The sequence below is a fragment of the Gekko japonicus genome, unplaced genomic scaffold (assembly GCF_001447785.1).
Source record: "Gekko japonicus isolate JY-2015 unplaced genomic scaffold, Gekko_japonicus_V1.1 scaffold2254, whole genome shotgun sequence".
NCBI lineage: Eukaryota > Metazoa > Chordata > Lepidosauria > Squamata > Gekkonidae > Gekko > Gekko japonicus.
This window is the reverse complement of record NW_015163672.1, coordinates 266,911-290,559: the sequence shown is the minus strand read 5'-3', so window position 1 is coordinate 290,559 and position 23,649 is coordinate 266,911. Positions and strand designations below refer to the sequence as shown.

The following is a 23,649-nucleotide window of genomic DNA, read 5'->3' as shown; positions in this document are numbered from 1 at the left end:
ATGCCGAGTAAAAATTCTACATTTATTTATACCTCCATAGGTTATATAATGCCCCCCACCCCATAGAACTACCGTTCACGCCTGCTGGTGTATCATAGTGGCTAAGAGACCAACAGTGCAAGCCTCCCGAAACCCACTGACTTCACCCTCAAGAGGGTCGTCTCCAGATTCTGCTGAAGTTTTTTTCTTGAAAGGCTTCTCCCGGTCCCCTCCCTTTAGCTCAGCCCTGGTGACCGTGGTGAAAGTGCCGTCAAGCGGCAAGGGACTTATGCCGACCCTATAACGTTTTCAAGGCACGGGGCAAACAGCCTGCCTCTCTGCATAGCAGCCCTGGTCTTCCTCCGTGGTCCCCCATCCAAGCACCAACCGGGGCCAATCCTGCTTCACTTGGGAGATCTGATGAAATCCGGCTAGCCTGGGCCGTCCGGGTCTGGGCGTAGCTCTGCTCCAAATGATACTAGATTACTTTACAGGACCATTTGTATAAAACTCTGAAAGTTTAAATAAATATTGACCCTCTTCCACCAGTATCAACATGGCTGGCCCCTTGTTAGGGAAAGCTGCTTTCTTATGCTTGTTTCCTCACTGAAATACCACTGAACCTTAGGGCGTTTTCTCACTAGAGCTGCCTCGCAGTGCAGCCGCCATTTGCCTCGACACAAACATGTCAATTTCACACCCGAAGCTGCGGGGCTGCATTTTGACTTGCAGCTTCGCCCGATTTCCTCCGCAGTTTCATGATCCTGGTTTTTGAGGATCACGAAACTGCAGAGAAAATCGGGCGAAGCCGCGGGTCAAATGCAGCCCCGCAGCCTCGGGTGTGAAATTGACATGTTTGTGTCGAGGCAAACGGCGGCTGCGAGGCAGCTCTAGTGAGAAATCGCCCTTAGTCTTTCGTTTGATGTAGCCCAGAGGGAAGGGGGCTGGAGCGAAAACAGGGTAAGACAAAATCAATTTTTGTCGGCAACAGAGAAGGTGCAAGGAACACACTGGGAAAGTGGGCGGATATGAACAAGATGCAATTTAACAAGGATAAGTGCCAAGTTCTACATCTGGGTAAAAAAAAAAATAGACGAACATGCATACTGGATGGGGGGATACACTTCTGGGTAGCCGTGTGCGTGAACAAGATTTTGGGGTATGGATGGAATGTATGTTAAATATGAGCAGCCAGTGTGATGCGGTGACCAAAAAGGCTAATGTGATCTTGGGGTGTATCAACAGAGGCATTACATCCAAACTGCAAGATGTCATGACTCATAGTCCCGCTGTACACAGCACTGGTCAGGCCGCACCTGGAGTCTTGTGTGCAGTTCTGGAGGCCTCACTTCAAAAAGGATGTGGACGGAATGGAGCGGGTGCAGAGGAGAGCGAGGAGGATGATGGGGGAGGGGCCTGGAAACCAAGAAGCCCTACGAGGAAAGGCCGAGGGTCTTGGGAATGTTCAGTCAGGAGAGGAGGAGGTTGAGGGGGGACATGATTGCTCTCTTGAAGCATTTGAAGAAGGGCTGTCACTTAGAGGAGGGCAGGGAGCTGTTTCTGCTGGCAGCAGAGGTTATAGGACTCACAATAATGGATTTAAATGAAGGGCGGAAAGGTACCGGCTGGATATTAGGAAAAACGTTTTTACAGTAAGAGTTGTGCATCAGCCTATGGAGGTGGTGAGCTCTTTGAGCAGTGGCTGGACCAACGTCAGGGATGCTCTAGGCTGATCCTGCATTAAGCAGGGAGGGTTGGACTAGATGGCCTGTCTGGCCCCTTCCAGTTCTATGATTCTATGATTCTATGAATTATGTGGAAGGTGGTGGTCACTAGTTTGTACAGCTTTGGGGGGGAAAGAGACTAGACAAATTAATGGAGGGTAGGGTGTATCAGCAGCCATTAGCTGCTAAATAGCTGAATGGAACCTCCAAGTTCATACCCATTGCTGCTTGACAGTCCACAGTGGAAACCTGCCTGTTAGCATGGGGTGTGTGTGTGTGTGTCACTGCTGCCAAAAGAATGCTTGACTAGATGGGCCTCTGCTCTTTCAGCAGGGCTTCTCTTTAGTGGGGAGGGCTTGGGGTCCCTTCCCAGCCCCCTCAGGCCATATCAAATTCATGTTTGGACAACGTCCCTGTGATGGCTGGCTAGGCAAGCTTTAGCTTCTTCCAAGTTTTATGAAAAATCAGAATGCCAGTTTAGTTCCCGAAATACAGACCTGATGCCTAATTTTAGAAGCACCACTTTGTGGGAGTGACATTTGAGTGATGACAGGGATGCGTGAGGGATTCTGCTAAAAGGGGGGGGGCAGTTGGTATCCAGTTTTGCCCTTCTCCTCAAGAAACCATTTCACATTCTGTTCCCATCAAGGCCAATGCTTGCCACCCACAGAGAGGAAGTCAGAAAACTTGTCACTGTAAACTGAGATGGCACCAACAACTCACCCACTGCTTCTCCCCACATCTTGCCTGATTTTGGCAGGCTCAGTGATTGCTGAGGAGAGACTGTTTATGGATGAAATCCACATTCTCTTCCTCGGGATCTCTTCAATATTATACTCTCACTAGCCTCCACTGAAGATTCAGGAGAGACAAAAGGATGTACTGCTTTACACAGTGCATAGTTAAACTGGGGGATTCACTGCCACAGGATGTGGTGCTGGATGCCAACTTGGATGGCCTTAAAAGGGGAGTGGACAAATTCATGGAAGACAGGGCTAATCAATGGCCACTAGTCACGATGTATGTCTAGTTCCTCCAGTACCAGAGGCAGGCCCGTAGCCACAGGGGGCATTTGGGGGCAATGCCCCCCTACAGAGGTGTGCCACCCCACGGACAATTTTTTTTAAAAAAAATTAAATGTAAGATGCGTATGGGGTTTCCAAAAGGACCCCAGGCACAGTCAGGGAAGCTTCAGTCTCATTTTCTTTTTTTCCAGGCTGAAAAAGAAATAGGCTTTTAAAAATGCAAATAAAATAAAATAAAATTGCAAAATGCAAGAGAGAGAGAGAGTCGGAGACTTACACAGAAAAGCAGCCTGGATTTGAGTCTCTCCTATCAAAAGGTCGAGAGGAGGACTAGAGGTCGCAGCGGAGCCGGAGCTGCTGCTTCTGCTGCTGCAAGAGGAGGAGCAGGTGCTGCCGTGGTGCCCCCCTGGATTTCCCCACGCCCCACTAACCAGAATTTTCTGGCTATGCCCCTGGCAGTATGCCCCTTTAAATCAGTTGTGGGGCAGCACAGGCAGGAGGAAGTTCTTGCAGCCGTCCTGCCTGTGGGCTTCCTAGAGGCAGCTGGTCAGCCACTGTGTGAACAGAGTGCTGACCTTAAGGGGCCTTTGGCCTGATCCAGCAGGGCTCTGCTTATCTTTTATGTTCTTCTACTGACAAGTAACCAGGGAAGGCTCTATGGCTTGGGTCCTACGGAGGACACACATAGGATGCTGTCCTTGCCTGCCCACCAACTCTGTGAGACCTTCGAAACTCTGACGCCCTGTGGTACGGGGAACCTGCAGTGAGGGGGGGGGGAAATGACACACCAGGCACAAAAGCTCCCCCCTTCCTTTTCCAACAGCAGAGATACCACTGAGGCACGAGCGGTCCCAACCTGCTTCCCATCCTCCGTGAAGCCGCCCATCTTTTTGTTGAACGAAGTCTTGTAACCTCCAGCAGCCGTGTTTTTTGAGGTCCAAAGGGGGCTTGGTGGAGGAGCACGGGGAAGAATCACATCTACCCACATTCTCATGGGTGCACCCCAGAGTGCGCAAGTGGACTGTATAGGCACATGTGCCTTCATGAAGTGTAGGATCCCAGATGCTCACATCAGGACTTGCTTTGGTATCTAACTGAAGGGCAAGGTAAAACCATCTGTAGGAAAACAGGGCGAAGCCCAGTTCTCAGAAGATAACATGGAGAGGAAGAGCAGGTGCAGAGAGAGGAGTCAAGAAATGGAGCGGATGGGGCCTGAATGCCAGGAAAGGTCTTGCAGAGTGAGCCCGACAGGCAGAGGCAGAGGCAGAGGCAGGGCAGGGAGCCTACGCAGAAATGCGCTGCTGCACTGACCAAGGGCAAAACGACATTTGCAGTGAGTTGTATCCTGGCTCCCAGCTCACTTTCCCACTTTTCCACAGTCACACTGCAGATGCTGGGAATTTTTTTACAAAATCAATGGGAGCCCAATTCAGCTTGATAAAAGGGTTGGAACACTTTCCCTATGAGGAAAGGTTAAGGCGCTTAGGGCTCTTTAGCTTGGAGAAACGACGACTGAGGGGTGACAGGATTGAGGTTTATAAGATTATGCATAGGATAGAGCAGGTAGAGAAAGAGGTACTTTTCTCCCTTTCTCACAATACAAGACCTCGTGGGCACTCAATGAAATTGCTGAGCGGTCGGGTAAGAACGGATAAAAGGAAGTACTTCTTCACCCAAAGAGTGATTAACACTTGGAATTCACTGCCACAGGAAGTGGTGGCGGCTACAAGCATGGACGGCTTCAAAAGGGAATTGGATAAGCATATGGAGCAGAGGTCCATCAGTGGCTATGAGCCACAAGGTATAGATAGGGACTCTGGGGCAAGTGATGCTCTGTCATCTTGGTGCTTGGGGGGGGGGTCAACAGTGGGAGGGCTTCTAATGTCCTGGCCCCACTGGTGGACCTCCTGATGGCACCTGGTATTTCTGGCCACTGTGTGACACAAAGTGTTGGACTGGATGGGCCTTTGGCCTGATCCAACATTGGCAGCTCTTATGTTCTCTTATGTTAACTGCAGCATGGGGGGGGGGGGAGAAGGGCTCCTGCCTGCCTCTGTGCCATTCTTCCGAACCTGGACCTGACTTGCCAAAAATGTGTCACATAGTTTGGCCCAAAGAGTCTGCTGATAAGGAAGGAAAAGGTTATATAAGGAAGGAAAGGGCAGGGATGAGTCCTAGTAGGGAAGAGTGGAGCACGTCAAAGCACTCGTGAAGTTACTTGGGCAGGAGGTTCCAGCCGAGGAAGGTCCATTCACCTGTGCTGACCACAAATGCCTTTTCCATTTACTGAAGCCATCTTTCCCTGCCAGCCAAATGAGATGGGAGGGGAGGGTCCATGACTTTTTTATATGTGTTCGTATGTTTACTTCTAAAGAATGTATTAGGATGGGCGGTTTAAAAACAACAACCCAGAAACAGAGTGGGGGAAGGGAGCCAAACCCTGCAGCCTCCCTCCTTTGGTCCTTTTCAAAATTGTTCCCCCCAAAATTGTCCCATCTTTGTTTCTAGAAATAAGTAGGACTGAAAGAAAGGTACAGACAGCAATGTGCGGCGCAGCAAGAAAAGCCAGGGAAAGGAAGGCGTGGGGTTTAGTTCCCTTTACTGACCCTGTTTTTGTTGAAATGCAGAACTCCCTACCACTGTTGCATTTTAGATAAGATGGGATGTGCATATTTATAAAAATACATGGGTCACCTCTTCATAATTAGAATAGCTGTACGGATTTTTATTTATTTTATTTTTTACAAAATGTGTATCTCGCCTTTCTGCCCTCTCAAGCACCACTGAGGCAGAATCAATTAAATCATACATAATGAAATTACATTTAACCAGGGGTTATTTCCTGCAGGAGCGCACAGGAGCGGAGCTCCGGCAGTAAAGAGCCCAGGGGGCGGGCACATGCAACAAGCCCCGCCCCCTGCTCCCAGCAGCCCTCAGTCAGAACAAGAAGCAGCCAGGTAAATTGCAGAGCCTGCCCCCTGGCCCCCCAATCCAAAACAGTCCAGTGGCACCTTTAAGACCAAGTTTTATTCAGGTACAAGCTCTCCCTCCTCTGCGAGGACAGATCTGCACGTTCCCCCCCCCCAATAGCTAGCAATCCAAAAAAAGTCCCGTGGCGCCTTTAAAACCAAGTGTTATTCAGGTACAAGCTCTCCCTCCTCTGTGAGGACAGACCTGCGTGTCCCCCCCCCCAATAGCTAGCAATCCAAAACAGTCCAGTGGCACCTTTAAGACCAAGTTTTATTCAGGTACAAGCTCTCCCTCCTCTGCGAAGACAGATCTGCACGTCCCCCCCCCAAATAGCTAGCAATCCAAAACAGTCCAGTGGAGCCTGAGCGGTGGGTGTTGCCTTCTGACACGCTTCTGGTGATGTCAGGGGGTGTGGCAGATGCAAATAAGTTATGCTAATGAGTTATGCTAATGAGCTCCTGCACCTCTTTTTCTACGAAATGACCCCAGCATTTAACACTATTATAACCAACAAAAACAACAAGAAGACACATCATTATAGCAATTAAAACCTGAGCTAAAAACATACAAAGTAAAAATGTCTAAAACATTTAAAACATTGGGCAGGAGGAAGGGATTAAGTTTTGAAGATAATAAATCCCTTGCGGGCAATCCAGAAAGTGGATCCATACAGGAAAATGTCATGGAAGAATGGCTGCCATTTTACTAAGCGAGCAGCATGCAGAATCCCTCGACTGCTTCAGCACATACTCTTCCCTCATTTCTTACCTTAATAACCATCTCAAAGGTGAACACGCCAGTGAAAACGTAGTCAAAATACCTCAGGACCTGGAAGGATGAAACAAAGGCTGAAGGGTATATATATTCCCGAGGAACACGTTCACATCTTGAAGTAGCAGTTGTTTTATGTGTGACCGACTTCGGTGCTTTCTCAGGATACTTTCAAATCCATTCAGTCAGTGGCCCAGTTCAGCGCAGGGCCTCTTTCCCACATCACTGCATTCTTTCAAGTGCTGTTCAGCCATTTTGATCTCAAAATTCCCTCCTCATGAATAAAAATATCCCCCTTTAATGTGTTGCCTTTCCATAAAGTACCTTAGGAGGCTTATAAAAATTCTAACACACCAAAAAAAGATCAGTTGGCAGCTTTTGATTTAGTTTGGCAAATTCTGGGGAATCCAAGGGCAGAATTCAGCCACAGATACGCAATTTTATTTCAAACGGCTTCAAAAAAAATGGGGAGATATAAACATGAACTTAAACTTTCCCATGAAATCCCTGGGGTTTAAAACGTTAAAAAACTAGATTGTGTGTCGGCTGTGCTGCTTGTCTCCTCTGGCGGGGGGGGGGGGGGAGAGGCGGCTGATGTCCTGTGTCTTGTTATGCTGGAATTTTAACGTTCACTTCTCCGTGCTGCGTCTTATCTCATAGCCTGAGTGACTGACCTTGGTACTTTTCTCCTGATGTTTCACTGGGAATATGAACCCCTTAGTTTAGGCGCGTTCCAGTTGCTTCTTTGATTGGCTCGACTTCGTCAGCGGCCTCACTTTGAATCCTGTATATCTATTCCCCTCCCGCCTTCAGAGTTAGTTCTGACACAGAATGTATGCACTGACCTACTCTTGTGCCGACACAGGCTTGATACATAGAAATTAGAAGAAGAAGAGATTGGATTTATACCCCGCCCTTCACTTGGAGTCTCAGAGCGGCTTACAAACTCCTTTCCCTTCCCCTCCCCACAACAGACACCCTGCGAGGTAAAAGAAGAAGAAGTTGGATTTATACCCTGCCCTTCAATACCCAAAGGTGTCTCAGAGCGGCTTACAAACTCCTTTCCCTTCCCCTCCCCACAACAGACACCCTGTGAGGTAGGTGGGGCTGAGAGAACTCTGACACAAACTGCTCTTTTCAAGGACAACTGTGCCAGAGCTTGTGACTGACCCACGGTCACACCAGCAGGTGCAAGTGGAGGAGTGGGGAATCAAACCCGGTTCTCCCAGATTAGAGTCCGCACACTTAACCACTACACCAAACCACTACACCAAATTAGCAAGTGAAACTTTTATTGGAATGGAAGAGAAACAGTTGTTGTTGTCGTGCATTGTATGTAATATAGCCAGGAGATCCTAAGACTGTCTGGCAGCCAGAGGTTATAGCTCTTTAGCATTATGACCCACTAGGTGGCAAGCTAGACTTGTTTTTAAGGCAAGGGGTGGTTTTGCCATTGCCTGCCTCCGCGTCACACCCCTGGTATTCCTTGGAGGTTGCCCTTCCAAATACTAGCCAAGGCCGACCCTGCTTAGCTTCCGAGATCTGGGCTGTCCAGGTCAGTGAAACGGCTTCCACATGCTGACTGCCACATGAGCAGCCTGATATCACCAGAGCTTACAAGCTAAGCAGGGTCAGCCACAGGCAGTACTTGAATGGGAGTGTGTGTTTTGTTAAGTGCCGTCAAGTCACTTCCAAAACATCAAATTGTGAACAGCCTTTCTGAGCCTTGTTTGATAGGAAACCACCGAGGAAGACTGGGCCTGCCGGGCAGAGGAAGGCCATGGGAAACCGCCTCTGCTCATCTCTCGCCTTTGAAATGCCAGGGTCCCGGAGGGGCCACGAGTCAGTTGCCGCTCGACAGCACACAATGATTACAGCTGCCGTATATCAAACTGCGGTTAAAGGGCAGCTCTGGGCTGGTCGACTTTTGGTGCTTTTTGTTACAGCTCAGCCTAGCTGGCTCAGTGGCAGAGCAGCTACCTTGCCTGCAGTAAGTTCCAGTTTTCATCCTCAGCGTCTTCAGGTAATGGGTGATAAGGCATACCTCCGCCTGAAATTGTAGAGAGCTGCTGCCGGTTGAAGCGGACAATGCTGATAGACCCGTGGTTGGTGTGCCGCATCCGGCCCGTTCCCTTCCCATTTGCCCTTTAACTTTGTCCCTTAAATCAGTTCATGCCACCTACGCCTGGGCTTCTCCCCCAACACCATCCTGCAGCTATCATTGCAGAGCTACTTATACAGGTGCTAATTGGAACCCCTACCCAAACCGTAGCCCACGCGTGCAGCACGCAGCTCCTTTTAGGCCCGTTTGTCATCAAACTGAGGCGTGCTGCTCGGAAAAAGCCTGGCTCCCCTCGCATCGAGGAGCAGAGGACCTGGAGGACTCTGTGCTAGGAATCATCCCGGCTGTGACTTCCCGATTCTTGCATAAACCCCCCACTTCCAACAGTATCCGTCCTCCTCCGAGCTGATTTGCTATTCACAACGGTTCACTAATTACTACCTTGGGGATCAGGGGAAAAAATGTATAGAACACTGAATTAGGGATAGGAAATCGAGACCAAGCATTAACAGTCACAGCAGTGCAGATGCTATTTTTCAATGTTTTAAAATAAGGCAGCAGAGATTCTTCAGTCCTGCAGTGCAGGAAGTACAAAGGAGACGCCTGGTCCCCCCCCCTACACATCTCCGCGCTCAGTTTCCCCCAGCTGACTGCTTTGTTTGTCCCGACTCCCGACTCTGTTCTGTTCCTTACGATAAGTTCTTTTTTTAGTTAATGATTCTTTCTTTGCCACGTTTTCATCTTCCCCTGACAGTTAATTCCTAAGCAGAGTTACAACCTTCTAAATTCACTGGAGTGAATAGATTGTACCTCTGTTTAGGATTGCACTTCGAGGGTCGGGACTGGGAGCCAACCATGGATTCTTAGGCCAGTGACCTGGAGGATGTCAGCCGGGACTCGCCACGCAAACGCAGCCACCCCAGGGAGGGGGGACTGGACCATCCAAGGAAGAGCTTCCTGCACTGATAGACCACTGTGTGGATACTCCCTGGTTGCTATAAAGACTTGCATGCCCGTCTAAACAACTAGAGACTGGCCGCTTTCAGGGTGTGCCCTTTTCTGACAGATGTTGCCCATGATAATATCGAAATGATTTCCCATGTCCTGTTTCAGTGCCCCTTCTACCATGCGCTACGACTGAAATGCCTAAATTTTACTTTGGCTCAACTAGAAGAATATCCTGATTGCCTAAGGATCCTTATTCTTCTTGATAATCCAAACTTTGAAATAACGGAAACTGTTGCTAAATTTCTTTTTGGTGCCATTTCTATTCACCCTTTATTTAATTGATGGGTATACTTACTTGGTAATTCCTTATTTCTGTATTTTGCAGATATTATTCTATGCTGTGGTGGTTGTTGGTGGTTTTTTTTGTATATGGGTTTGCAAGGGTTACATGCCAATAAAGGTGACTGGACTGGAACAACTAGAGACCCTGATCTTGTTGGACACATGGCATCAGTTGCCTGGGCCCACCCACTCCTCAGTGACACAGGATCTGGGTTCTGAGAATTATCCGTGGTGTCCGTTGTCAGCTCTATGTTTTTAATTGACCATTATAAAATTATTTCCTGACACTGTCAACTTCCCACCAGTTTTGTGGTCAAAGAGGTTAGTTCTCCATTGAGAGTGGAGCAAATCCACTCCAATAGAGTCCAGGCTAAGTTTTAACCATACCTTAAGGTGGATTCACAATACCTTAAGGTGAATTCACAATGGGCTCATGGACCGATGCTTATGGAGACATTCTGGTGAGAAAGTCCCAGGGCCACTAAGCAGAGCCCCGGGGGAAACAAACCAGAAGCATTCCAGCATGTGAACCTCCAAGAAGTCTGAAATGCTACAACCCAGCAAGAGCTGCACCATATGGTTCTCCTAAGTGGGTAGCCCACCTCTGTGCTGAACTATGGGGCAACTGAAGTGCATTCCCACTGTTAACCGCCACCCCCACCTCCGGGACCTATGGTAGAATTGTCAAGAAATCAAGTAATCACTTTATTCCTCTCCGAGTTGGTCAGGACCGGATCCTCTGCTGCCAAGGCGATGCTACTTGCCGCGATCACCAGAAGAATGCACATCTCAAAGTACCGCAGGTTGACAATGTAATGGCAGGCTCGCCGGATCCTGTTTGGGAAACAACAGAAGAGCGTTCCTGCAAGGGCTGACTATTGCACTGGTTGCACGCAATTCTGCTCGTTTAAAATGCTGCCAGCGTGTAGAAGTCATAACGCAGGACTCATAAGACTGTATGAAGGGCCTGCTGGATCAGACCAGTGGCTCATCTAGTCTATCATCCTGCTTTCCACAGTGGCCAGCCAGGTATCCCAGGAAGGCAAACAAGCAGAGACACGGAGGCCAAAGTCTCCCCCTGCTGCTGCCTCCCAGTGACTGGAGTCGAAGAAGAAAAGAGACTGGATTTATACCCCGCCCTTCACTACCCAAAGGAGTCTCAGAGCAGCTCACAATCTCCTTTCCCTTCTCTTCCCCACAACTGTGAGGCAGGTGGGGCTGAGAGAGCTCTTTCAAGGACTGCTAGTGAGACAACAGCTCTGAGAGAACTTGTGACTGACCCAAGGTCACACGAGCAGCTGCACATGGGGAGTGGGGTTTTAGAGTCCGCGCTCCTGCTGACCACCACACCCAACTGGCACCAGACTTGAAACCTATACTGCCTCCCAACATGAGGGTCCCACTCAGCCAACAGCCATTGATGGTCTATCTTCTGATCCCCCTTTAAAGTGACCGCTACCCCCTCCCAAGGCAGTGAGTTCTACAGGTTAATTACACGAAGAAGCATTTCTTTCCTGAAACTACAGCCCATCATTTTCATTCAGTTCTCTACAATTCCTCTATCCCTTGTACAATTTCTAAACTTCTGTCATGCCCCCTCTTAGTCATCTTTCTCTGAACTCAAAAAACACCCGTCTTTTAACCATTCTTGGTACACAGCCTTTCTGCACATTTTCCAGACATTTTTTTTAAGATGAGGCAACCAGAACTGTATACAATATTCCAAATGCAGCCAAACTATCTATCTATCTATCTATCTATCTATCTATCTATCTATCTATCTATCTATCTATCTATCTATCTATCTATCTATCTATCTATCTATCTATCTATCTATCTATGGGCATTATGATATACTGGCCATTTTATTTTGTACCATTCTCCAAGGATTTGTGGATTGGTGTTGTTTTAACGTGTTCATAAAGGATCTGGAAATGGGGATTAGTGGCAAAACAATCACTCTTGTGCATGACGCCAAATTATTTTGTATAGTGGAAAACAAAGTGGATTGAGAAATAGCTCCAAGAAGTTATCTCCAAATTGTGTAAGTGAGCAACCACCAGGCAACTGAACATCAAATACTTTGTGTACAGTGACTTCGGCAAAGCATCAACTTTCCATATATGCCACTGGAGTCTGAACTGGCAGGGACTGATCACGAACGAGATCTTGGGGTTGTGGTAGACAGCTTGGTGAAAAAGGCTCACTCACTCAGCAAGAGTGAGAACCCCAAAGCTACTCCTCTGGTTCCTATCATCAAACAGTTTCTAATCCAGCTTTGACCTGGATAGCTCAGATAAGATCGATCTTGTCAGACCTCAGAAGCTCACCAGGGCCGACCCTGGCAAGTACTTGGATGGGAGACCTCCAAGGAATATCAGGGCCGGGATGCAGAAGCAGGCAATAGCAAGGCCACTTCTCTAAAATGTCCAAGCCCCACTAAGGGTTCCCAGCATACACACACACACACAAATTACTCACCAAAAATTGTAAAAAACCTCAGTTTTTAATCCCATGATGTTGAGCTTATTCAGGAGACTTTTGAGAGGGATTTGTTTTAAACTTACAACATAGAGCTGCCTTCCTCTGTTTTAGCCTCACAACAACCACCCTGTAAGGTAGGTTAGGCTGAGACTGAATGACTAAGGTCACCCTCCAAGCTTCCAAGGCAGAGCGAGGGTTCAAATTCCCAGTCCGTAGGACAACACTGTAACCACTATACTATGCTGGCTCAAAAAAAAAAAATGTCAAAAGCTTCACAAATATACCACTTTTACCTTATCTACCCCTGTTAACAGTTCTGGAGAACTCCAAAAAGTTAGTTCAGGAGGGTTTCCCATTGGGAACAACTTTGGGTCCCCATTTGGGAGAAAGGTGGATTATAAATGAAATAAGTAAGTAAGTAAGTAAGTAAATGTCTCTTTCGTTTGTACCTTTAGCAGGGCATGTCAGGCAGAGATGTTCTGCCAGGCGTTTGGTTGAGGACAGCGATGGCTTTCCACCTGGCTGGCACTCCTGTTTTTCCTGCCCACGAGGCAGTAACATGTTTTGGCAGTCCGATCACCATCTTATTGGTTATAGGCTTGTACTGTTATATTAACGTGAATTATGAATTCTGTTGTTTGAATTGTGAATCTATGTGGAGCTGTTTTTTACTGATGCACACTGCCCTGAGCCCTATTCCATCGAGGAGGGAGATTTAAAAATCTAATTTAATGAATACATAATGTACTAATGCTGCTCTTATGCAAAATTAATCTAACGCCAATCCAACCACTTCACTCTGCATAAACTGCCTTTTTAAGAGACATGGCTACATTCTCCCTGTTCTTAACTGAAGGGTCTACTAACTTTTTTTTTGAAGGGTCTACTAACTGTGACCTGCATAGACCTAACCACAAGATTACTAGCTGAACCTGTAGAGAATCTACATTATATTTCAACACTTTGTTCCTGTCCTTCATTTTTGTAACTGTTTCCTTAGGGTCAAACGGTGTATGTACAATTAATTTGGCTAAAAACTAGAAAAAAACCAGCCACCAGAAGAGGAAGCAGTAAGCTGATCTGGATACAAGCCCCAGCAAGCTCTACAGAAGAAAACTTTTATAGCAGAACAGAAAAGACGGACATTGCCTTGGAAAAATAATTGCTGCCATCTTCAAAGGAAGATGCAGTTTCCTCTTCAACCACAAGATGGCAATGTTAGCCAGAAGCTCCTCAGATTCCTCTCTAAATGTTGGCCGATAGAGTTTGAAAGGCATGACTTTTATGAATTTTGAAAATTATCATAATTTTACTCTGTACTGATACTGAGCATTCAGCCTAAAATTTGTCTATCACTTAGGAGAACTAAGAAGCAACCAAGGTTTCTTGCAGCAGTATCCACTATTTTGAACTGTAATCTTCACTGCCTTTACAGTCAAGAACTGGCCCCTGTGTGGATCAAAAAATCTAGACACCAATGCCAACCACGAGTACAATTTTAAGTTCTGCAAACCTGGGGAAATGTCAGGTGTGTAGAAGTACACGCCTTTAAAAACAAATTAGGGTTCTCCCTTAAAATTATGATCATTGACACTGAAGATCCAGGTGGCCACCCAAGAACTCCCATCCCATCAAAGAACCAGCTCCTTGTTCCCATTCCCCTCCCCAGACTTATCAACTAGGAGGGACAACGTGGGATGGGAGACTGCCAGCCCCACTGCTATTGTGAACAATCGTTAGATTTTTCTTGATTGCATTTCAATTTTCCATAATTACAACTCACCCGGTTAATTCTGAGTTATATGGCTCTTTGACCCTCCTGTTCATCCCCCCTCCCCCGCAACTTTGAATATCAGATGAGGACCCACTGCATGCATTTGACAACGGGGGCTCTCATCCATGAAGGCTTATGCCAGAATGAAAACTTGTTCCAGGTGCCACAAGGTTTCTACTTAAATTCAAACCTGATGATCATCCTGTGCATTTGCTTTACCTAATGGCAGCTTCAGCTATAATACCAAGCAAGCGGTCTTCAAACTTTTTAGTTTTAAGGAGCGGGGATCCTAGTTGCCCATTTCAGAGGGAGGCTGGCAGCGACAGGGCCGTTTTGTGACAAGCTCACTCACCCTTCTCAGTTAGCAACCCCCTGTGCTTTCAAGGACCTCCATCCTTCTCCAAAACACAGTTTGGAAGCCACTGTCTTAAGCAATTCAAGCTTCAAAAAACGCAATGAGAACTCTCACGGGTTTGTGGTGCTGAAAATGAACATAGAGCTGTGCGGAACCATCGGCTTGCCCGTCTTGCTCTTCTCCTTCTTCCGCTTTTTCTTCTTCTCTGTCTCCTCCCCTTCCTCTTCCTTGGTCTCGGACTCCTTCAAAGGGCTGGCCTCTCCATCGGTCTTGTTGCTAACTGTAAAACAAACAAGTCTTGTTTCTGTTCCAGATAGCAAAGAATACACAAAAAAACACACAAGCAGCACCGAAGTCCAATGCAGGCACAGAATGACTTGCCTAAGGTTGGTGGCACCCAAACAACTTTATGAAGAAGAGAAGAGGAAGAGATTGGATTTATACCCTGCCCCGTAAGTCTCAGAGCGGCTTACAATCTCCTTCCCTTCCTCTCCCCACAACAGACACCCTGTGAGGTAGGTGGGGCTGAGAGAGCTCTCTCAAGGACTGCTCTTGAGAGAACTGCTCAGAGAGAACTGCAGCTCACCCAAGGTCACCCAGCAACTGCATGTGGAGGAGTGGGGAATCAAACCTGGTTCTCCCAGATTAGAGTCCGCGCACTTCACCACGACACCAAACTCTGCATCCAATAAGGGACATCTAGTGCCCTAGAGTAGGTGCTGATACCCATGTCAACTGACTAGGCTACAACCAAGAGAGACGTCTTTGAGGTTCTGGAGGAAGCGTGTGGGAAACAGTAGAGAAAAATATTAGAATAATACACACTCCTTAGTTTCCAGTTTGATTTTGGACATACCAGTAGGAATAAAGCAGCACAATGTTGTGGATGGGGCCAGCTGTGATGGGTAAACATGGCAATTCAAGGCCACTGTCTTATACTGCTGACACTATGCCTACCTATGAGGCTGAAGGACAATGGAAAAGAACGGGTTAATCCTGTCTTCAGCTGCCCAATAAAGCCTCATGCCTGAAGTCATTATGGGAGAACTGCACAGCCATGGCAGGGGACTGAAGTTTCCTCTTCCTTAATACGCAGTCACACCCCTAATTGCAGCCTTCTTAAAAACCGACAGCAAATGTTATATTCTGAACAGCTGCAAAGCCTAATATCACGGCACTGGGAGTGAAGGGCAATGCGGCAAGCGTCTCTTCACAGCAAGCACCCCAGTACTGTAGGCAGTAGGACCAGTAAGGCGGGCGCATCGAATCCTTCTCTCTGCTTTCCTCTTGTCTGTTCCGCTGCTGCCCCTTTGTCACCTAGACTGCTAATCTCTGGACGTTCCTCCCTTCCAGTCGCTCCTTCTCTCGTCCCTCTCTCTGACCCCCAAGGGGGCAAAAAGGGCTCTCTCTCTCTCACCCCCCACAGTGCTAGGGGTAGGGGTGGAGCAACTAAAGGCTTTGAAGGTGAGTTCATAAGAACATAAGAACATAAGAGACGCCAATGTTGGATCAGGCCAAAGGCCCATCCAGTCCAACACTTTGTGTCACACAGTGGCCAGAAATACCAGGTGCCATCAGGAGGTCCACCAGTGGGGCCAGGACATTAGAAGCCCTCCCACTGTTGACCCCCCCAAGCACCAAGATGACAGAGCATCACTTGCCCCAGAGCCCCTATCTATACCTTGTGGCTAATAGCCACTGATGGACCTCTGCTCCATATGCCTATCTAATTCCCTTTTGAAGCCGTCCATGCTTGTAGCCGCCACCACTTCCTGTAGCAGTGAATTCCAAGTGTTAATCATTCTTTGGGTGAAGGACTTCCTTTTATCCATTCTAACCCGACCGCTCTGCAGTTTCATTGAGTGCCCACGAGTTCTTGTATTGTGAGAAAGGGAGAAAAGTACCTCTTTCTCTACCTGCTCTTTCCCATGCATAATCTTGTAAACCTAAAGTTCCCCCAATTATACTTGTGACTACAAGTCGGGTCAGGCACCTGCGATCCAACCTGTGTCACACGTATTGTGCGTTTTGGCCCTTTGTGAGACAGCCGTTCCAAATGCCTGTCTCGCCTTTCCTACTATCGCACGATGGATTTCTTTATCAATGAAAAATATCCTTTCCTTTCTTAAAAGCAACAAGCCTCATGTGGACTCTGTCTTAAGACAGCCTCCCCTCTACTTGCAAGCAGCCAGGTCCAGCTAACACATGGCTGTGCTGATGCTATGGGGAAAAAATAAATAAAACCATGACCATGCTGAACTCAGGCTCTGCAATTTCTGCATGAAGAAAAGATGAATCCTGCAGTATGTGACTGGCGTAGTTTATTCAGGGTCCGGGGAAGAATGGCAAACCATGCTGTTGAAATGCTGCCTCCTAACCAAAGGAAGCCTTATTCAGCAGGGCATCCGGTTTCCACGACTTGACTAGGCACAGCCCTTTGGTTGAATTCTCTCACAGGCATCAAACAACCCAGCCAGCCGGTGGTCTGTCTAGTCCTGCATTAGGAGCAGGATCTTACCTGCTTCCCTGGGCCCCTAGATTTCTGACCCAGTAGAGAAGTGTAGAAACATTTCACTCGCCAGGGCAATACAGACACCCAGCGGATGGGAAAAGTGATCAATGGTTTTCTGTATTCATCCTCTAAACACATACAGCATTTTTGGAAGCTGAAAGCTGACATTCGCAGACAGCTGGATTCTGTGTCCGGCCCTCCCAGAACACAGCAGCCTAAACACAGATCTGTCTAACACGGCAGAGGCAATGCAAACCCAACACCAGGGGTCATTTCCTGTGGGAGCGCACAGGAGCGGAGCTCCGGCAGTAAGGAGCCCAGGGGGCGGGCACATGCAACAAGCCCCACCCACTGCTCCCAGCAGCCCTCAGTTGGGCCAGGAGCAGCAAGAAGAAGCAGCCAGGTAAGTTGCAGAGCCCCCCCCCTTCAGGTACAAGCTCTCCCTCCTCTGCGAGAACATATCTGCATGTCCCCCCCCCCCAACAGCTAGCAATCCAAAAAAGTCCAGTGGAGCCTGAGCGGTGGGTGTTGCATTCTGACACACTTCCTGTGATGTCAGGGGGTGTGGCATATGCAAATAGGTTATGCTAATGAGTTATGCTAATGAGCCCGTGCACCTCTTTTTCTACGAAATGACCCCTGCCCAACACCAATGAGCTGACTGCTGGGGGGGGGGGGAGAGCAGCAATGGCTGTTTTACATTCTCACCTCCTGGTTCTGCCATTTGTTAGGAAGTGATTAGGAAGAGATGAAAAGGAAAGAGAGAGACAGAGGAGCTGTCAAGCCAAGAGACAAAAGGAGGCTTTAACAAGGCATTTTCAGTGGTGCTGCTTAATTAATATCCATATTTAACATGTTTCACCTTGAAGCAGAAGAAAAACACTTTCCCAGGTCTTCGGAAAATGACTAATGGGAGAAAGCAAGTAGGTCTGAATGCATAAGAACAGCTTTACGGGACTGATGAGTCACCTGTGCTCAGAATACGGTTGCCAGCTGAGGGTTGGGAAGTGCCTGGAGAATTGGGGGGCGGAGCCTCAGGAGGGCAGGGCTTGGGGAGGGGAGGGGCCATGTAAGGGCCTAAGGCCACAGAGTCCACCTTCCGAAGCGATCATGTTCTCCCAAAGAACTGATCTTGATCATCTGGAGGTCAACGCATAGTGATAGAACTCCAGGTGGCACCGGCAGGTTGGCATCCCTAGTCCAGCAGTCACGACCTCTGAAAGCCAAATCAGATGAGATACACAAACGTCTGCACTGGATCTCTCCGGGGACTCATTCTAGAAGTAAAAGCAGCTGCAGGAGGCTGTCTGTCGGGTTAGGACAACTGTGCAGGGGGAAGGGGATTTTTTTTTAAAAAAAACCCTTTGCCTCCACATTTGTTCCGCTAAAAATGTCTCCCTGCTCCTCCCCAGGGGCAATGGGGTTTTAAAGTCAAAGGACAAGAGGATTATGTCTACAGACTCAACAAAGGACTCTATGGGCTAAAGCAAGGAGCAAAGGCCTGGTATGACAAAATTACTGGACTGCTACAGAAGCAAGGTTTTGAACAAGGGAAAGCTGAACCTTGTCTGTACACTAGAATTAAAAATGGACAATACCAGTATGTTCTTGTTTACGTTGACGACCTGATCGTGGCCTGTCAAAACAGAAAGGACATCAAAGACATAGCTGATGGACTGAATAAGGACGTGGAAGTCAAACAGCTAGGAGATGTACAACAGTACCTCGGAATGCAAATTGAGAGACTCGAGGATGGGACTTTTCTTCTATGCCAGAAACGAAAGATTATGGACTTTGTAGAATCTATTGGCATGAAGGACTGTAAAACATCATCCATACCAATGGAACCTGGATATCTGAAGGAAAAGAATGGACAACCACTCAGAGACATTGGAGAATACAGAGAAGCAGTTGGGAAACTTCTCTACCTCAGCAAAACCACGAGACCAGATTTCACAGCAGCAGTTGGCATCTTATGCAGAAAAGTGAGTTCGCCAAATCATCATGATTGGAGTGCGATAAAGAAACTGGCGCGGTACCTGAAAGGAACAATGGACTTACAACTGAAAATTGCACCGTCTGAAGGGCCCAGACTAGTCGTATACATGGACGCCAACTGGGGAGAAGAATCGGACAACTACAAGTCTACAAGTGGATATCTATTTTTCTACGGAGATGGACTAATAGACTGGACTAGTAGAAAACAAACTGTTGTGGCACAGTCTACAGCGGAAGCGGAGTGTGTTTCAGCAGCAAGTGCCTGTAGTAGACTTGAATGGATTTTTCATATGTTAAAGGACTTTGGAATAAGAGAACCTGTACCTGTACTTATGTTTGAAGATAATCAGGCTTGTATTACCATATGTAAGGAAGAAAGCACCACAGCTAGAAGTAGATCAATTGGTATTAAGTGTGCTTTAGTGAAGGATTTGTACCAGAAGAAGCTGATAGATATTGAGCATTGTCGTACAGAAGAAATGGTGGCTGATATTCTGACTAAGCCACTGACCAAAGAGAAATTTGAACGTCTACGTAAAATGTTGAATATGATTGGTACAAATGTTGAAGTGAATAATGAATAATGTTTTTGTATGTATGACTTACATGTCAGACCTTGAGAAGGGGTGTTGGAAATGTATGTGTTTACAAGGTCTGATGATTCAGTCATTATAGGGTTAACTTGTATTCCTAGTTTGCTATTGTTTAGACTGACCTGGAAGGGATACCTGGCACTAAGCCAATGGGGAATTAGCCCGGGAAAAGTAGCTTCTACTATGACACAGATTGGTCATTTGTTTCAGGTGACTTCCTTTCTAGGGTCAAGAAGAAGGAGAGAATCTCCATTACGTGTGTGCTTGTTTTGTCTGTACGCAGCATAGAAATGTAGCCCTTAGTGTTATGTTAATTTGTAGTAATCCCGTGAACCCTTTACCCTTAGAATAAAGTTTTTTTTAAAGCAAAGAAATCTCTTCTTTCCAATAGAGCAAGATCCTTTTAATAGTCTAAGTATTAAACAATTTTTGACTATTTTACAACAATTTTCCTCCGGGGGTTATGTCCAGTCATAGAGTCCCACCAAAGAGGGGGGAAAGGCTAAAAGCAGTGTTTGTTTTAAGAAAGTATTTTTTTGGGGGGGAAGGATAGTCTTTTTTTTCATGCCAGTCCACGCTGCACAATGTGCCGCCACCCCCCTTACTATGTTGCTTGTAGGCACGCCAGCCTTCGGGGATGACAACTGGCCTCCAGACGACAGAGACCAGCTCCTCCAGAGGGAAGGGCTGCCTTGGAAGGTGAGCTCCACGGCACTAGACCCCTGCTGAGGTTCCCGCCCCTCCCCAAACTCCACCCCCAAATCATCAAGCATTTCCCAACTGGGAGTTGGAAGCCCCAGCTGCTGGACAGAGAGCCGGCACTCTTCACCCCCGTCTCCCATACGAGTCAGGCTGAGGCTTCTCACGCACTGCCCATAATTTGGATGCTCCTGGGAATGAGAACCAAAAGCGGCATGCATGCACGGTGGTTTATTACTCAATGGCTTGCATGGGTGAATTGGGCTATTCCAGATACAGCGCCACCAAAAGAACTTTCACGTCCCCTCCTCTTCCTTTCGAACCACACTGCTTTTCAAAGACGTTGGATTCACACAGTCCTCTATCGATTAGCAAGCCAAGGAGGAAGAGGAAGAAGGAGATTGGATTTATACCCCACCCTTCACTCAGAGTCTCGGAGCGGCTTCCAATCTCCTTCCCTTCCCCTTCCTACAACAGACGCCCTCTGAGGTGGGTGGGGCTGAGAGAGCTCTTTCGAGGACCGCCCTTGAGAGAACTGCTCTGAGAGAACTTCTGACTGGCCCAAGATTCCCCCAATGGGAGTGGGGTATCCCCAATTTTGGGGCTTCCAATCTGCCGCTGGCCAACTGACCGGTGAGGGCAACCGCACCGGCGAAGAGCCCCATCCTGCCAAGCATATCTGGCATGATGACATCACCCAGAGTTGACTTTATCACATCAGGCATGTTGCATGGAGGATGCTCTAGCATTTGGGCAGAAAGTCTATGGTGTGACCATGGAGTTTTTTGCCCAAATGCTAGAGCATCCCACCCAAAGAGTGATTAACACTTGGAATTCACTGCCACAGGACGTGGTGGCGGCTACAAGCATGGACGGCTTCAAGAGGGAATTAGATAAGCAGATCTGCTACAACAGGATAAGGGTGCCTGGTAGGCTTCTCACCTTCCCTACATATGTGGCCCTAGATTAGATTGGTTCAAATCAGAATTGTAAGCCGCTCAGAGCCCCTAGGGGGTGAGCGGGATAGAAGCCGAAGGAAATAAATAAATAAATATGGAGCAGAGGTCCATCAGTGGCTATTAGCCACAAGGTATAGATAGGGGCTCTGGGGCAAGTGATGCTCTGTCTTTGGTGCTCGGGGGGGGGTCAACAGTGGGGGTGCTTCTAATGTCCTGGCCCCACTGGTGGACCTCCTGATGGCACTGGTATTTCTGGCCACTGTGTGACACAGAGTGTTGGACTGGATGGGCCTTTGGCCTGATCCAACATTGGCGTCTCTTATGTTCTTAGTATGCCCGGTGCTATTGGCCAAATGCTAGAGCATCCCACCCAGTATGCCCGGCGCTATGATGTCACCTCCGGGTGAAGACTCCCAGGTCCCCAGACGAAGACTGACCCCCCACCCGCCCACAGCCAGATAAGGCCTGGCAACCCTGCCCAGCCGACTGCCTGTGGAGGAGGAGGAGGGGGGGAGTCAAACCCGGTTCTCCAGATTAGAGTCCGCCACTCCTCACAGCGACACCAAAGAGTGCCCGTGCCTGAGTGCGCTACCCTTAGGAAACACCTTCCTCCACATCCCAGCAAGGGTGACAGGAGACAGAGGTCAAAGAAAGCCGACACGAGTGGGTACCAAGTACCAGTGACGAAGTAGCCAAAGGGGCACCTCCTCGTTTCTGCTTTGAGCCTCCTGAACGAGACAACACTGATAAGAGCTTTAGGTTCTCCCACCAACAGGTACAGCCCATCTCTAGACCTTGCCACATACTAAGATTTCACGGTCAGGCAAACAGGAGAAGAGAGAGAGGTCCTCACTCTGTACCACAGCAGAGTCTTGGACGTCAATCATGATGGTGGTGCTCTCCGCGACCTTCTCCGTGTTGGTGGTGATGGACGAGAGGTCGGGTTCGCTCCTGCTGATAGTCCGGCACGTGTCCGCTGGCAGGTCGCCCAGGAGGGCCTGCTCGCTCGTGTCCGGGCTGCCACCACTTTGCTCTGCTGGGCTGGCCTCCTTGCCTTTGAATGACTCCAAGTTGGATTCGACAGGGTTTGGTTCTTGGGGGGGCACAGCAAGCGGTGTGTCGTTTGCCGGGGCTTCGCTGGCGCTATGTGGAGAAAGGAAGGAGATCAGGAAGATCACACAGAGAGGAAGAGATCAGGGACGTGTGCCCGAGAGCACAAGCAAAAAAATGAAGGGACTGAGAATGACAATAATGATCAGCATTTAAAACAGTGCTTTCAAAGCACTTTGCTTATGCAGCCATTTGCCCGGAACACTCCAATCAGCAAAGACTGAACCCTCCCTCCAGTTTAAGTTGCTCTTCCTTTGGTAGTAGAGCGACAAACTTTAGCGGGAAGATAAGAAGGTTTGGGAAGACACTGCCTGGCTCTTAGCCTCTATGGAGTGAAAATCTGAATTTCTGCAGACCCTCTCTTCCTATTCAGACTTATCTCTGATCAAAACAGACTCCAGATTCCTAAAAAGTGGACAGAGAACAGTTGAATTTCAGGGAGAACTTGCATAAAGTTCTTGGTAGAAGAGCGACAAACTGGTGGAAAGCTTCTGAATGAGTTCTCTTTTCTGCTCCCCCCCCCCACCGCAGAGGATGAGAGAGAGAGGAAGAGAGAGCGCACGGGAAGAGAGAGAGAGTGGGGAGAGAGAGACAGGCAGCTGTGCACCTTAGATGAATTACAGAGCCAACCCTACCTAGATTTACACCAAGTCCAGAGCTCAGGGTGCTCGTTTAGGATTACCCTGTCATTATTTTGCATTTGCTCTGCCCTTTGACTCTGTCGCTCTGCCTTTTCACCCTCAAGCTCTGTCCTGGGCACAGGGGATTCTCCCCTTGTCTACAACGAGCTCCACCCCTTGCTCCAGATGGGTGGGTCCAGAGCTGGACTCCGCCAGTGGGTGGGGCCAGTCCCCTAGCTCATATCTGGGATTTCCAAGAGTCAGCAACCTTAAGTGTCGCCCAGGGGGCCCTTGGTGCTTTGAGGGAGAGAAGCAAAGCTAACAGGAAAAGCTTTCGCCAAGCCAAACAGAAAGTAGCTTGGTCATTGGTCCTAGGGATGCCAGCCTCCAGGTGGGGCCTGGGGATCCCCTGGGATTACAGCTCATCTCCAGACTACAGAGATCAGTTTCCCCTGGAGAAAATGGATGGTTTGGAGGATGTGCCCCACTGAAGCAAAGCTCCCTCTAAGCTGTGGAGTCCTGTGAGCAAAAATTCTACTCTGTGAGCTACTGGCATGAAAGTTGTGAGTGAGCGATAAATTAGTTTGCATTTCAGCTATTCCTCTGTGATCATCGCCAAAGCTAAGCATAGTCCACCAGCCCCATAAGAATGCACCATACTGAACCTGTGCTGTAGGGGCCTTTAGAAGGCTGTAGACATGCCCCCCCCCCCAAGTTTTAAGGG

At 48.2% G+C, this 23,649-nt stretch overlaps 1 protein-coding gene across 1 annotated transcript in view; it reads right to left on the bottom strand.

Annotated features, from left to right (window-relative positions):
* LOC107107455 (voltage-dependent R-type calcium channel subunit alpha-1E-like) overlaps positions 1-23,649 on the bottom strand; it is a 227,571-nt gene that overhangs the window by 1,869 nt on the left and 202,053 nt on the right. The window contains exons 18-21 of the mRNA XM_015407758.1: positions 22,049-22,332; positions 14,549-14,714; positions 10,526-10,655; positions 6,467-6,526 (exon numbers count right to left, since the gene is read on the bottom strand). Of these exons, the coding sequence (XP_015263244.1) occupies positions 6,467-6,526; positions 10,526-10,655; positions 14,549-14,714; positions 22,049-22,332 (640 nt within the window). The remainder of the gene's footprint in view (positions 1-6,466; positions 6,527-10,525; positions 10,656-14,548; positions 14,715-22,048; positions 22,333-23,649) is intronic.